This window comes from Macaca nemestrina, chromosome 10 (genome assembly GCF_043159975.1).
Source record: "Macaca nemestrina isolate mMacNem1 chromosome 10, mMacNem.hap1, whole genome shotgun sequence".
Taxonomy (NCBI): domain Eukaryota; kingdom Metazoa; phylum Chordata; class Mammalia; order Primates; family Cercopithecidae; genus Macaca; species Macaca nemestrina.
In genome coordinates, this window is record NC_092134.1 from 38,471,645 (window position 1) to 38,487,845 (window position 16,201).

Genomic DNA, 16,201 nt, shown 5'->3' on the forward strand with positions numbered 1-16,201 from the left:
TCAGAAATATTAACTGGGAGTGCATCAGCCACAGCTGATGTAGGAAGAAGCATTGAGAAATAATATAACTAGAGAATATCTTTCAAAACTGTCAGCTAGGACAGTGAGGACTTCTCAATACTTGCAGGAAATTGAACCTTCACTTCCAAAGTGATAGGAGAATTGACTTCTAATTTTGTGAAACTTGAAATGCAAAACTGAAAATCTAGAAGTGCTTAGAAATGATGGAAAAGATTTACAAGGAAGCCTTCAGATAAGGATAAAGTCATGATGATATAATTTTGAATTTCAAAAGTTTCGTTTTCTTTCTTTGTGGGAAGAATAGGAGACAAGAGACTTAGAATGTAGAAATCATCTTCATGGAAATATTAGCAATGTAGATGTGTGTTAAACTGTTAAACTGTTTGAGAGAAGCAGGGAAAGGCTGGACAGGGAGTGGGGACAAGTCAGGTTCATTTGAGTTAAATGTTTTGAGAGGGAACCTGCAACAGTGGACTCTGCAGATGCACCGAGATTCTTCCCTGTTCATATTCTCAGCAGTGCCAGCTTTGACTTTTAGTCAAGAGATAGTTATCCTTTAATGGGTATAATTTTTAGAATTCCATCTGCAATTCCGTTCTACAGTTGCAATTCTACAATTGCAAATTCCATTCTACAATTGAGGAAACTGAGGCTTATAAAGATTAAAGAGCTCATCCAAGGATATGCACCTAGTAAATAAGCTTAGACCTGAAATTTGGACAAAATTTTGCCATTTATTAGCTAAGTACCTTTGGTACTTGATCTATTCAGATGTCCTGGTTGCTACTCCGGATATTGGGGAAATCATAGCACCTACCATCATAGAGATGGGAGGGCAGGAGTTTGGCAGTAACTCAGTTGATATATAGAGAGTGCCTGGTGCAGAAGAAGTAGGAAAAATAAATAACTATTGCCATATACTGGCTCTGTGCAAAGTCCTTAGAGATGCTATAGGAAGACACAGAAGAAACGGAGAAAGATGTTTCTACTACTCTTCAGTAGCAAAATATTTTGGACTTCTGTTGACCAATTTTCCCTGAATATTTTCTGGGGGTGGGGTGGGACAGAAGATATCAACATTTGTGATACTTTGCATGGAGCATTTTGTTAGGCTCTGTAGCACTCAGTATATTAGGTTTGATACATATAACAGAAAAACCCTACTTTGCAAAATGAGTTAAGATAACAGGCTCCCAGTTAGCATTTTCACATGGAACATTTGATTTTCGGCAACAAATGACTGACCTTAATTGGGAAATAACTGTACAACAATTTCTTTATCCATTCTGCTGTGGATGACAATTGGGTTGTTTCTAGATAGGGACTGTTACCACTGTGAACATTCTTATATGTGTGTGCTGGTTGATGTGTGGCCTCCGGGATATATATACATATATATACTGAGGAGTGGAGTGGCTGAGCATGAGGGTTCCTGCTACTCCAGATCATTACCAGCACTAAGTATCATAATACTTTTCAATTTTTGTCAATCTGGTAGAGTTATACTGAATTTTTATTGTTATAATTTTTGTCATATCATTACAGAAACATTTCTTCATATGATTACATATTCTTCCTAAGTATAATTTTCAGTAGCTGCACTGCATTTTTTGTATGAATATCATTTATATGATCAATCCATGATTTTTCATAAACAACGAATAATCCTTTGAATTGTTTTCATTTTATCAGAACGATAAAATGTGTGATGTTTGTGTGTAAAACTTTTTCTGTATTATATTTTCCTGTATTATATTATTTCTTTAGCATAGATTCCTAGAAGTAGAGTAACTGGTCAAAGGGTACCAGCAAAAAGACGCTCTGTATTCTACATGGGAGCTACAGGGCCTTGGGAATGAAAGGAGTTGGAGGTTAGTGTAAAAGGAGGAAGTGTGCCCTTGTCTCTTGTGCAAGTTTGCAGACTCTGTAGTGGTAGGAATAGCACAGGCAGAGGCAGAGGGGGAGGGATGGCCGGGGTCCAGAGCTTGTCCACAGGCTCCTACTTTCATCCTGATTCTATTCACAAAATTTGTGATGATGACATACGGCATCGAAATTCATCCTCCACCTTGCTAGGACACTTTCCAGGATAACAGCATACATCCTTACTGAAGTCTTCCTGGTAAGGAAGAAGACATGAAGACAGATTTTAGGTTTTGTTTTGTTTGTGCAGACATTTATTGAGCTCTTATTTTATAAGTGCTTTACATATATTACGTCATTTAATCTTCAACAACAGTATGAGGTGGGTCCCTTAGCTTATGAATGTGAGAACCAAGGCTTTAGAGCTCGTAAAGAGCAGCGCCAAGATGTGAATCCGAGCAGTCTGTCTCCGGTACACCATACCGCCTCCCTGTAACAGCACAAGATCATTTATAATTGAATGTTTATGGGAGTGACTTAAGCAACAGATACTGTCAGAATAAAGAGAAGGGAGAGAGATAACAGTGTGGACTGGAGTGGACAAGGAAGGCTTCAGCAAGCAGCATCCTCTTTTGAAAGGACTGTGACTTGGACTGTTTAAAAACAACATCACATCAGATTTTTCTGGCAGTTTCATTTCCCACCTTCCTTTTCTTGCAAAGTGAGTTGATAAAATGCAAAGTGAATTCACGGATGATATGTTCCTGGAGTGTAGCTAGCTCATCCTTCAGATTCAGTATGTGCTTAATGAAAGACAGTTCTCCTGGGCTGGTCGTGCATAGAATGGAGTCAACTAGAGATCCCCAGAGAACTGCTTTCTCTGTGGTTGTGTGAAGTAGGAACCCACGGCATCACAACTGCAGTTACAGGTTTAACTGAATGGAGCGTTCTGTGCCTAGTACAGTGTAAGGTATTTTTATCTACGTTTGTTTTCTAACACTGTTGTAGACTTCTGAAAAGCTGCAGTAGCAAATAGCCAATAGTCATACATGGTAATCAGAGAGTGAAACTCTTTCCAACTGGAAGAGTCAAGAGGTTAGAAATAGCAAACTACTTATATTATAATCTGTGTGTGCATTACATAAAGACTCAAACCAATATGGGAATCATAAAACATGGACCTAAGCAAAGCACATGAATTTGCAAAATTCTCTCTTTTTTTTTTTTTTTTTGAGACAGAGTCTTGCTCTGTTGCCCAGGCTGGAGCGCAGTGGTGCGATCTTGGCTGACTGCAACCTCCGTCTCCTGGGTTCAAGCAATTCTAGTGCCTGAGCTACCCAAGTAGCTGGGGTTACAGGTGTGCATCACCACACTCGGCTAATTTTTATATTTTTTGTAGAGACAGGGTTTCGCCATGTTGGCCAGGCTGGTCTTGAACTCCTGACCCTGTGTAATCCACATGCCCCAGCCCCCCAAAGTGCTGGGACTACAGATGCATGCCACCATGCCTGGCTAATTTTTGTGTTTTTTGTGGAGACAAGGTTTCACCATATCGGCTGGGCTGATCTCAAACTCCTGGCCTCAAGTGATCCGCCCACCTCCACCTCCCAAAGGAATTTGCAAAATTCTCTACTCAACCTTGCTATGTAACTTTTTACTAAACAACTCATATAATGAGTCATTTTGAACCTGAACCAAATCTATGAACATTAATATGTTCTTCCAACCAAATCAGGACTTAATTATCCATTATTTATTCCAGAAAAACCTTGTAGAATCACTGCTTTGTGCCAGGTGCTATGCTCAGCACTGATAGGCCAAGGATAATGGACACTGCCCTTGGCCCTGAACTTGTGAGGTTGAGACACAGCATACACTGTGGCCAGGTACTGACATTTGTGGTCATATTAATGACACCACCCACAGTCTGTCTTTGTCCTCAGTTTCCACAGCTGGTCAACTCCTCTGGTGCAGCAAAGGGCCATAACCTGGTAGAATATTCTGTGAACAACTTCTTCAGAGAAAAAGTTCCTATATCAGCTACTCCAGCTGATGTTGTTCCCATCCTCCCAAAACTCAGTTTTTACTGTGAAAATGACTACAATTGCACCTAAATTTAATTATTTATTTATTTATTATTATTTTTTTTTTGGAGGTAGAGTCTCACCCTGTCGCCCAGACTGGAGTGCAGTGGCACGATCTCAGCTCACTGCTACCTCCACCTCCAGGGTTCAAGCAAGTCTCCTGCCTCAGACTCCTGAGTAGCTGGGATTATAGGCACCAACCATCACGCCTGGCTAGTTTTTGTATTTTTAGTAGAGACAAAGTTTTGCCATGTTGGCCAGGCTCTGGTCTCGAACTCCCGGTCTCAACAATCTGCCCGCCTTGGCTTCCCAAAGTGGTGGAATTACAGGCGTGCACCACCGTGCCTGGCCTTAAAACACATTTTTATTAAACTTTTACTTTTGAGATTGTTGTAGATTCACATGCAGTTGTAAGGAATACTCCCGAGGAACTCTGTACACTTTACCCGTCCCCCAGTGGTAGTCTCTGTGTCCTCCATAGTAGTATCTTGTCAAACTTTAGTACAAATATCACGTTAATATTGGTGCAATCCATCAATCTCATTCAGATTTCCCCAGTACTTGTTTGCGTGTGTGCGCATGTGTGTATTTAGTTCTCTGCAATTGTATCCACCACCACTCTCAAGATACAGAACAGTTCCATCCCCACAGGATCCCTCCTGCTGCCCTTTTATAACCACACCCACCTCCCTCCTGCCACTACCCCCTCCCATTCCAAGAGCCTGGCACCCACTCATCTCTTCTCCTTTTCTATAGTTTTATCATTTCAAGAATGCTATGTAAGTGGGGCCAGGTGCGATGGCTCATACTGTAATCCCAGCACTTTGGGAGGCCGAGGTGGGCAGATCACTTGAGGTCAGGAGTTTGAGACCATCCTGGCTAACACGGTGAAACCCTGTCTCTACTTAAAATACAACAATTAGCCGGGTATGGTGGTGGTGGACTCCTGTAGTCCCAGCTACTCGGGAGGCTGAGGCAGGAGGATGGTGTGAACCCAGGAGGCGGAGCTTGCAGTGAGCCGAGATCGTGCCACTGCACTCCAGCCTGGGCAACAGAGTGACACTCTCTCTCAAAAAAAAAAAAAAAAGAATGCTACGTAAGTGGAATCATACTGTATATGATCTTTTGGGATTGGCTTTTTAGATACAGCATAATTCCCTAGAGACTTATCCAAGTCGTTGCATATCAAATAGTTCCTTTTAATTGTTGAGTCACAGTCCATGGTATGGATGTACCACAGTTGTTTAACCATTCACATGTTGAAGGATATGGTGCTGCTACCAGGTTTTGGCAATTATGAATAAAGCTGCTGTGAATATTTCTGTATAGGTTTCTGTTTGAACGTGTTTTCTTTCTGGGATAAATGCCTGAGAGTGCAATTGCTGGGTCAGATGGGATTTGCATGTTTTAGTTTTATAAAAAACGGTCAAATTGCTTTCCAGAGAGGCTGAACCATTTTACATTCCTTCCAGCAATCTATGATTTATCTAGTTTCTCCACATCCTTGCCAGCAATATGTGTTATAACTCGTTTTTATTGTAGACATTCTGATAAGTGAGCAGTAACATCTCATTGTGGTTTTAATTTGCATTTCCCTAATGGCTAATGACATTTAACATCTTTTCGTGTGTTTATTTGCCATTAGTATAGTCTCTTCAGTGAAATGTCTGTTCCTATATTTTGCTCATTTTTAAATTGGATTGTTTATTGTTTATTTTTATTTGAGTTGGAGTCTTGCTCTGTCTCCGAGGCTGGAGTGCAGTGCCGCGATCTTGGCTCACTGCAATCTCCACCTCCTGGGTTCAAGTGATTCTCCTGCCTCAGCCTCCCAAGCAGCTGAGATTACAGGCACCCACCACCACGCCCAGCTAATTTTTTTGTGTTTTTAGTAGAGACAGGACTTCACCATATTGGCCAGGCTGATTTTGAACTCCTGACCTCAAGTGATCTGCCGCCTTGGCCTCCTAAAGTGCTGGGATTGCAGATGCGAGACACTGTGCCTGGCCAAGGATTATTTTTTTACTATAGAGTTTTGAGAATTCTTTATACATTCTAGGTACTCATCACTTGTTATATGTTTGGTTTTGTAAATATCTTCCCATCTGTATCTTGTCTTTTTATTCTCTTATCAGAGTTTTTTGAGAAGCAAAAGCGTTCACTTTTGATGAGGTAAAATACATGTTTGTACTTCTTAATGTAGCCTCAAGTCTGCAGGCAAGGCACATGTTGAAGACCATCTCCCAGGACACTTGAAGGCTGCTTGGAGAATTTTCTCATTGCTCTTGAGAAATCAATAGCATGGAATTGTTGCATTTGCTAAAAAAAAGGAATATTCAAAGGCAAGTTCCCTAGCCTGCAAAGTTTCAATTGAGTCTGTCTACTTTCCTGTTTTTAATCAAAATCTTGCCAAGTCGAAGTTTCGGACTTCTGTGCCAGATCATTGCTAACACTAAATAAACAGCAGTGATTGTTTCTTTGCAGTCACATAGAACATGCTATGTTAGAAATTAGATGTAAATATTAAGGGTGTGGTCATTTTTAGTTGGCTATAAACCATGTAGTTAGAATTAGAGATTCATGTTTGCATCAGGCCGGAAAGCTGCTGACCCGCAACATAGGCATTTCTATGTATCTGTCTGTAATATAGATGTGTAGAGCTGATCAGCATGTGTTCACCTCAAGCTAGTAGAATACATTTTAAAACCCTGATTTATTCTTCCTTTTGCTCTGTTCTTATATCCTTGTGGTGGGGGAGCTTGTTGTACTTTTTGTCTTATGAATCTTTCCCCCAAAGGGAACACTTCCCTGCACTATTAAATCAAACTGGCATATGAAAAGAAATGCATTTTCCTTTCCTTTACAAGAGACTTGCACTTTTGTCTTCAACATCTGGCTTTCCTTGTGTCTCCTTCTCCCTGCTGCGATGACCGCAGGACTGAAACATCTAAGGAAGTGAGCTACGTGAGGAGACCACCTCCTTCCTTTGTCCTACTACCATGTCGAGCACATAACTATCTTGGCATCTACAGCAACATTTTGGGGGGTGTCTGCCTCATTGTCTAGATGGGCTGTCCCTTCTGGATGTCTCACTCATTGCTATATTCTCGGCACCAAGAACAGAGGCTGTCACACCAAAGGTGCTCAATAAATGACTGGAGAACTCACAAACGTCATTAACTACTTAGTAGGTGAAAATTGGTAACATCCATCATTCAGTGAATTTTCATCCTTTCCTCTTACCCATTCCAACCCCTTAGGAACAGACACTAGTTTTTGCTTATGTCAGAGTCATTTTTTAAAACCCTAATGCCTAGAAAATAAGTAGACATTTAATAATGTTGATCTCAAGCATTTATTGAATACTATGTTAAGAACAGTCAGGAATGCCTACACGTACCTAGAAAGTACAGTCCTTTCCTTCAGGTAACCTACACCCTAGTGTGTCTGGGGGGAAGCATAGAAATTATTGCATGAAACATTTTTTTTAAAAATATATTGTGGCCAGGCGCGGTGGCTCACGCCTGTAATCCCAGCACTTTGGGAGGCCGAGACGGGCGGATCACGAGGTCAGGAGATCGAGACCATCCTGGCTAACACGGTGAAACCCCGTCTCTAGTAAAAATACAAAAAACTAGCCGGGCGAGGTGGCGGGTGCCTGTAGTCCCAGCTACTCGGGAGGCTGAGGCAGGAGAATGGCGAGAACCCAGGAGGCGGAGCTTGCAGTGAGCTGAGATCGAGCCATCACACTCCAGCCTGGGCGACTGAGCAAGACTCCATCTCAAAAAAAAAAAAAAAATATTGTAACCTTTGTATTGAAAAAATTAGTCCAGAATATAATTAGTTGAGCGGTTCACAGGTCATCTGGGGTGGACTGATCACAGAAGGCTCAAGCTAGTGGCCTGAGAAAATTCTACAGTCCTCGGCGCCCCCACCAGAATCCTCTGTTGATTCTCCCTTTATTTGTGCTGTTCAAAGTTCTTGCCTTCTCTTGAAATGCTGCCCTTTTCCTTGTCTTCTTTCTGCCCATACCCTGCATTGAATGTTGCATTAGACAGGATTCTTTGGGTTGCAGGAATCAGAAACCCATCTCTAACAGGCCTGAGCAAAAAGAGGAATCCATTGCTTCATGTCACCGAAAAGGGGGCAAGGCTGGTGTGGTGGATCAGCTGCCAAAATGACAGTGAGCAATTTCTCCCATCTGTGTGCACATCACTCCTTCCATCAACAGGTGGACCCCATTTCTCCTCCCCTGGAGTCTGAGCTGGACTTTTGACTTGCCATGACCAATAGAATGTGATGGAAGTGATAATCTGCCAATTCTAGGCTAGGCCTTAGGAGATTTGGCAGCTTTTGTTTTTGCTGTGTTAGAAGGCATCCACCATGTAAAAAAGTCCAACTACCCTGATGGAGAGAGGGGATTCCTGCAAGATGAGGACTATAAAAAAGTGTATTTAAAAAAGTATAAACAGGGGCCGGGCGCGGTGGCTCAAGCCTATAATCCCAGCACTTTGGGAGGCCGAGACGGGCGGATCACGAGGTCAGGAGATCGAGGCCATCCTGGCTAACACGGTGAAACCCCGTCTCTACTAAAAAATACAAAAAACTAGCCGGGCGAGGTGGCGGGCGCCTGCAGTCCCAGCTACTCGGGAGGCTGAGGCAGGAGAATGGCGTAAACCCGGGAGGCGGAGCTTGCAGTGAGCCGAGATCAGGCCACTGCACTCCAGCCTGGGTGACAGAGCAAGACTCCGTCTCAAAAAAAAAAAAAAAAAAAAAAAAAAAGTATAAACAGGCCAGCTACAGTGGCTCATGCCTATAATCCCAGCTGTGGGAGGCTGAGGTGGGAGAGGCCAAGAGTTAAGATCAGCCTAGGCACACACCAAGACCCTGACACTACAAAAAATAAATTAGCCAGGCGTGCTGATGCACCTGTAGTCCCAGCTACTCAGGAGAATGAGGTGGCAGGATCGCTTGAATCTGGGAGTTCGAGGCTGCCAGGAGCTATGATCATGCCATCACATTCTAGCCCAGGTGACAGAATAAGATCCTGTCTCTAAAAGGAAAAAAAAAAAAAGTTTTTAAAAAACTATAAACATATGAAAATAAAGACAGAGGCCCGGCCAGCTCCCACCATTCCAGCCACCCTAAGTCTTATAGGTGCTGACACATTGTTTGTAGAAAAATCAACTCAAACTATGTTTTTCCTCTGTTCTCACACCACAAAAACAATCAACACAGAAGACTTCTGTGACCAAATGTGGGAGAAGGGCTTCCCTAAACACCAAGTAAGAATCAGTTCTGGACACCAGCTGGTGTCCTCCAGGTCTACCTGGAGATAGCGTCAGACCCCACAGATGGAAGGCTGAGTCCCCTAGACTGCCCTTCAGATGCCAGTCACAAGCCCAGGCCTTTAGAACTTCTGGCGGACCGGCTTCACGTGGGGGTTCCCATGACCCCCATTTTGGGTTTGACTAATTTGCTAGAGCAGCTCACAGAACTCAGGGAAACTTATGTTTTACATTTACTGGTTTAGTATAAAGGATATCAGAAAGGACACAGATGAAGAAATGCATGGGGTGAGGTAAGGGAAGGAGCTCAGGGCTTCTGTGTCCTCCCTGAGTACACCACCCTCCATAGATGTCCAGCTATCCAGAAGCCCCCGAACCCTGTCTTCTTGGGCCTTTTATGGAGATGTCACTGGATAGGCATGATTGACAACCATGTAGAAATGTGACTGGGCAAAAGGGTATATGATCTAATACTGAGAGACTGAGTGGCAAGATCCAGCAAGGCCTGTCTGTTCAGATTCTTCTTGGCTTCTCTGCGCAGCATGCTTTCCTCCAGGGTGTGGGGCAGGACCCCTTCTGAAATGAGCCTTATGTCCTATAGTCAGACAAGGTAGGTCAGAGAATTTCTTCACGGCCAGCTGCATGACAGAAAGGCGGAGGAAGGTTCCTTCCTTTGGGAGAGAAAAGAACAGGTGGAACGAGGGCAGGATAAGGCTTCTGAGGCTGGCTTCTGGGATCTAAAGTGCCCCAAAATCATGCCAACAGACTATTACAGGGGCATTGGTAATTATGAGCCAGGAACCATGGATGAAAACCAATATGTGTGTATATATATGTATCATAATGTCACACATGTGAATGAAGCCATCTTGGATACACTAGCCCGACCCAGTGCCACATGGAACAGAGAAAAGACACCTCATCTCCTTTGGAGACCTGCCCAGATTGCAGAATCATGAGCTAATGAGCGGTAGTTATTGTCGTAAGCCAATACATTTTTTTTTTTTTTTTTTTTTTTTGAGATGGAGTCTTGCTCTCACCCAGGCTAGAGTGCAGTGGCATGATCTTGGCTCACTGCAACCTCCACCTCCCGGGTTCAAGCAATTCTCCTGCCTTGGCCTCCTGAGTAGCTGGGATTACAGGTGCCCACCACCTGTACAGGTGCCCACCAGCTAATTTTTGTATTTTTAGTAGAGATGGGGTTTCACCATGTTGGTCAGGCTGGTCTCGAACTCCTGACCTCAGGTGTTCCACCTGCCTCGGCCTCTCAAAGTGCTGGGATTGCTGGCGTGAGCCACTGCACCCGGCCAAGCCAAAGCATTTTAAGGTGATTTGTCATGCAGCTATAGTAAATGGAAAATGCTGGATCTAGTGCTCTAAAGATTTAGTAAGAAGTCTTTCTCCGTTTCATGGCTCTGCTTTCCCAGGGAGGCTGTCTTTAGATGGTGGAAGGATGTCCACTACAGCATCAGGCTTGCATTGCACCAGCTTAGCAATGCCCACTGGAAGGGCATAGGCTTTCCCAGCAGTTCTGGCAAAAGTCTAGGGATGACTCTCATCGGCTCTGATTAGCTCACCTGCCTATCCCTGCACAAGCCACAGTGACTCTGACTGGCCAAGGCTGGATGACATGCCTCTCTCTGGATCCAAGGATGGGAATGGTCTGCCTCATCTAAACCATTTGGATTAAAAGTAGGAGTAGGATAGGTCCCAAAAGAAAACCTAGGTACTGTCTTCAGAAAAAGGGGTGGGATGCTGGGCAGGCTGAAACAACAAACACACACTACAAGAGTCAAGTGTAATCCTACCTCTTTTCATAGGCCTTTCACCATCACTCCAAACTTTAAACTATTACAGCTCAAATGACCTGGTCTCTTCTTTGGTGCTTTTAGCATCTGCTGCCTTGTTGTGCTCCTTCCTTACACTTTGCAAGTAAATTCTTATTTCACACCTTAGGTGTGAACCTTTGTATTTCTTATTGTTCTGACTGCATTTGTTATTTTAACAGTGTTATATTTTCCATTACTTTCTGCAAAGAGAGGCTCTTGGAGGTATGAAAGGCACAGAATTCTTACATTGACAGGAGGAATTTGCACCTGCACTCACCCTCTCCCTCTCTCTCCAGAGCTGACAAAACCCTAGGCATTGGCATTGCGTCCAAAGGAGGCGATGTGGTCTGTTTTCCCCTTGGGTTCTGCCTCCCAAAAGGAGAGCCAGATGGCGATCAGCACTGATTGTTTTCTTTCTGTTCTGGGGAGCTTGCTCTTGTGCTATTTAATTTGTATATTTTTAAAAAATAATTTTGTATGAGTGCCCAGCAGAGCAGCTTTTGGGCAACTAGCTTATGAAATAAATTTAAGTGATCTAAAAAAGAACATCCTTTGTTAATTGAAATTTAAATGAGCCTAATAAAGTTTTAATTTATCCTTCTCATTGAGGGTCAGCATTCCAGGATGGAATTCTAAGAAACATCAAGACAGTAATAGAAATGGAAAGTAGATGCCCGTTGGTACCCCCGAGCAAAGCCCAACCCTGGTTTGTCAGGGCCTCTCTGAGTTTATTCACACATAAAGTGCTATTATGTTTATTTATTTGAGAAGGTACCCCTAACTGGTGATTTGAATTCCAGAATTAAGGAGATCACTATATCTGTTCCTTTGAGTCTTTGTTACCTTTAAAATTTTAAATTATTCTGAACTATTGTGTATATGTATGAATGAATGTACATCCAGTGTACCAACAGTCATTTGTTAAAAAGCATTATATATTTATAATTGTGTACCCCTCTTCTATTGAAGCCTTCTTCATCTCCCCACCAGAGATACTGTCCTGAAATTTGTGTTTAGTATGCTCTTGCTTTTCTTAAACTTTACAGGAAGGCTGGGCATGGTGGTTCACACCTGCAATTCAGCACTTTGGGAGGCTGAGGCAGGTGGATCACTTGAGGCCAGGAGTTCAAGACCAGCCTGGCCAACATGGTGAAACCCCATGTCTACTAAAAATACAAAAATTAGCCGGGCGTGGTGGCGCACACCTGTAATCCAGATACTCAGGAGGCCGAGGCATGAGAATCACTTTAACTCGGGAGCCAGAGGTTGCAGTGAACTGTGATCGTGCCACTGCACTCCAGCCTAGGCAACAGAGTGAGACTCTGTCTCAAAACCAAAACCAAACAAACAAAAACAACCAAAGAAAAACTTTACATGAATCTTTTTTTTTTTTTTTTTTTTTTTTTTGTGGAGACAAGGTCTCACTATATTGCCCAGGCTGGTCTCGAACTCCTGGGCTCAAGTGATCCTCCCACCTTAGCCTCCTGAAGTGCTGGGATTATAGACATGAGCTATCACACAGCCTACATGAATCTCACTGCAAGTAATTTTTTGTGGTTTGCTTTTTATGTTTCTCAGTATTGTTTGTGAAATTTGTCCATATTGATTTTTTTTTTTTTTAAGCTGGAGTTCAGTCTGTGGCTTATTTTTTCACTTTATTGTTTATTTTCATAAGCAGAAGTTTAAATTTTTAAATGTCAAATCTTTGTGGTTTATGCTTGTTGTGTCCTGTTTATTTTTTACTTGAGATGATAATAATGATATGCTTTCATTTTCTTCTGATAATTTTAAGTTGTGTTTTTTCCCCTTTAAGTCTTTAATCTGGTTTTTTATTTTATTTTTATTTTTATTTTATTTTATTTTTTATTTTATTTTGAGACAGAGTTTTGTTCTTGTTGCCTAGGCTGAAGTACAATGGCGTGATCTCAGCTCACCGCACCCTCTGCCCCCTGAGTTCAACGGATTCTCCTGCCTTAGCCTCCCAAGTAGCTGTGATTACAGGCATGTGCCACCATGCTAATTTTGTATTTTTAGTAGAGACGGGGTTTCTCCATGTTGGCCAGGCTGGTCTCGAACTTCTGACCTCAGGTGATCTGCTGGCCTCAGCCTCCCAAAGTGTTGGGATTACAGGCGTGAGCCACCACTCCCGGCCAGATTTTTTGTTTGTTTGTTTTTTAATTTTTAATTTTTTTTAGACAGGTCTCACTCTGTTGCCCAGGCTGAATTCCTGGGCTCAAGTGATCCTCTTGCTTCAGCCTCCTGAACAGCTGGGATTACAGGTGCAAGCCACCATGTCCAGCTAATTTTTTCTTTCTTTCTTTTTCCTCTATCTGGTGTTGGTTTTTGTTTATGCTGTGAGGTACGGATCAATTTTTTTTTTTTTAATCCAAGTGAAAAGGTAGATCATGCCACTCCTTTGCTCAGAAATTTCCAAATCTTCCCATATTCCTCAAAATTAAAGTTCTTAAAATGAACTGAAAGTCCCTATATGATCTGGCCCTCTGAAATATCTCTGACCTCATCTCCTTCCCACTGGGCCTCCTTGCTCTTCCTTGAACACTCCCAAAATGTTCAGGGCCCTTGACTTTCCGTTTGTTGGAAATTTTCAGATGTCTATACTTCTGGCTTCCTCATTTCCCAAGTCTCTGCTCAAAGATCACCTTATCACGGAGGACTTCTCTAGCCACCCTAGCTAAAATCTCGCTCCAACACACACACAGACACACACACACACACACACACACACACACACACACACACCCTCAACGTTTGATATTTCTCTTCTCTTCTTTCAAAGAACTTACCCGAAAAACTCTCTGGGCCTGGTATAGTTGTGTGTTGGGGTAGCTGTAGGTGGGTATTTTAAAAGTGTTGATTTAATTTTTTGAATGGCTTAAGGACTACATGGGACTTTCAATTTCTTCTTAAGTTAGTTTTAACCCTGCCTTTACAAAAATGTATTTTTAAAATTAGCCAGAAATGGTGGCGCATACCTGTAGTTCTAGCTACTTGGGAAACTGAAGTGGGAGGCTCCCTAGAGCCCAAGAATTTGAGGCTGCAGTGAGCTATGATTGTGCCACTGCACCCCAGCCTGGGCAACAGATACCCTAGCTCTAAAAAACATTTTTAAAAAAATTTTACTTTTTGAATAGTTAATATATGCCCACAGTGTAAACATTCAAGTTTCAAAAGTATACACAGTGAAAAATAGATCTCTCTCCTATCTCTGCCTTCTAGCTACCTGGTTCCCCTCTCTTGGCATCAATTTCTTGTCTATTTCCCTAGTTTCTTGTTTATCCTCCCAGATATATGTCATGCATGTAGAAGCACATAACATATATTGTTTTTACATACATAGTGGAATGCCATATATATTATCCTGCACATTGCTTTTTTTCCACTTAACCATGTACCTTAGATATGCTTCCAAAGCTATTCATAGAGGGCTGCCTCATTTCTATTTCCAGTTACCAAATATTCTGTTGGATGATGTACCATCATTTATTTACCTAGTCTCCTTCTGAAGGATAATTAGGCTGTTCTGTCTTTACAGTGGCCTTCTAGCCCGTGTGTTTTGCCCATCTTTATTCGCTGCTTCACCCTGATGTCAGATATACCTTCTCCTTAAACTTCCATTCTCATGCTATCATTTCCCTGTTCAGGAATCTCCAGCAGCTGCCTAGTTCCCACAGAATAAGGTTGAACTTCTTACCCTTGAACGAAGATCCTGCATGGTCTCCGCCTTCTTTTCCATCATGTCTTCCTGTTCCTGAGGACACTCCCCAAAACTGATGACTTGAGGTTTTCCCAAATGTACCTCTGATTTTTGGGACTCCAAAGTTTTCTTCGGCCTGCTCTACCCTCCCCTTGAACCCTATGAAGGGCGGGGCAAATCCTTCCCTTCCCCTGGGCTGGTCACATTGGGCTCTAGGTCCTCTCTGGAACAGCTGCACTTTAAATATTTCAGCCCAGTCTCCCACTGTACACCCTACAGAGCCGGCGCAGGTGTTCTGAATTTTGTTTGGGGTTACTGATACTTAAATTGTTCACCAGTGGTCCTTCCTCTACGAGACTCCAAATTCCTTGTGGACAGGGACTGATCACTGGGAATGGGGAATACTAGAATGAAAAGATATCCTGATTTCCAAGTAGCTTAAAACATAAAGGTGAGCCAGACATGCAACATTAAAATACACAACACAGTAGGATCTTAGTTTAAGTGGAAGTATGCTCTATGCTCAGGGCAATTGTGGTGCGGGGGGAGTCTTTTATTTTATTTCATTTCTTATTTTAAATCTCTGGTCTCTAGTCCGGGGTCTGGTACATGGCAGCTGCCCAATAAGTGCCTGTTGAATGAAGAATAACATAAAAAGAGACATTTAAGGCAAGTGTCAACTTCTTGCGGTAACAGCCACCTTTTATATACAAAGTAAGTCAACAGATAGTGTAGTGTGGATGTCGCTCATCTTTTGGGGAGAAAGAGGGCTGTGTGGGAGGGGGTGGAATCAAGTTTCAGCCAGGGAGGGAGGCGAGGATAGGCGAAGACGTTGCCCGCCGGGTCGCGGGTGGGTGGGGTCCCGGCGGCTGCGGGGCGCGGGGGAGGCGGGGAGAAGGGAAGGGGGAGGAGACTCTCGCCTCCTGCCCCGCCTCCCCCACCCCGCGGCGGCGGCGCAGGGCGGCCGCGCGGGTGTCGGCACCAGAGGCAACAGCTGCAGCAGCCGCGCCGCCCCCTCGCCCGCGGCTCCCGGGGTGAGCCGGAGCACGGCCGGCAGCTCGCGGCGCGGCAGCCCCAGGAGACGGGAAAGTTCCCGGCCGGAGCGCGGAGATGCCGGGCAGCGACACGGCGCTCACCGTGGACCGGACCTACTCGGACCCCGGCCGGCACCACCGCTGCAAGAGTCGGGTGAGCGCCGCGGGCTGGAGGGCGGCGGGTGCGCGTGGGCCCGGGGGCGAGGCGGGCTGGGGCGGCGGCTCGGCGCTAACCCACGCGCCCCCTGCGTTTCGCCGCCGGCCTCCGTTGCCGCCGGAGGTCCGTACCTCCCAGATCCTCCGAGCTGAAAGGGTGGGCGGAGGGGGGGCGTCGGAGCCCGGGCTGCGGTTCCTGAACCCCAGGTCCACC

At 43.9% G+C, this 16,201-nt stretch overlaps 1 protein-coding gene across 6 annotated transcripts in view; it reads left to right on the forward strand.

The window, feature by feature from the left end:
- The window catches only part of LOC105483690 (transmembrane and coiled-coil domain family 3), a 308,537-nt gene that overhangs the window by 208,246 nt on the left and 84,090 nt on the right, over positions 1–16,201 (forward strand). The window contains exon 1 of one of the 6 annotated variants that reach the window (XM_011744670.3): positions 15,780–15,985. The exons of the other annotated variants lie outside the window; for them this stretch is intronic. Within the exon in view, the coding sequence (XP_011742972.1) occupies positions 15,908–15,985 (78 nt within the window). The 5' untranslated portion in view covers positions 15,780–15,907. Of the gene's footprint in view, positions 1–15,779; positions 15,986–16,201 lie in introns of those variants that run through there. 6 annotated transcript variants of the gene reach the window in all.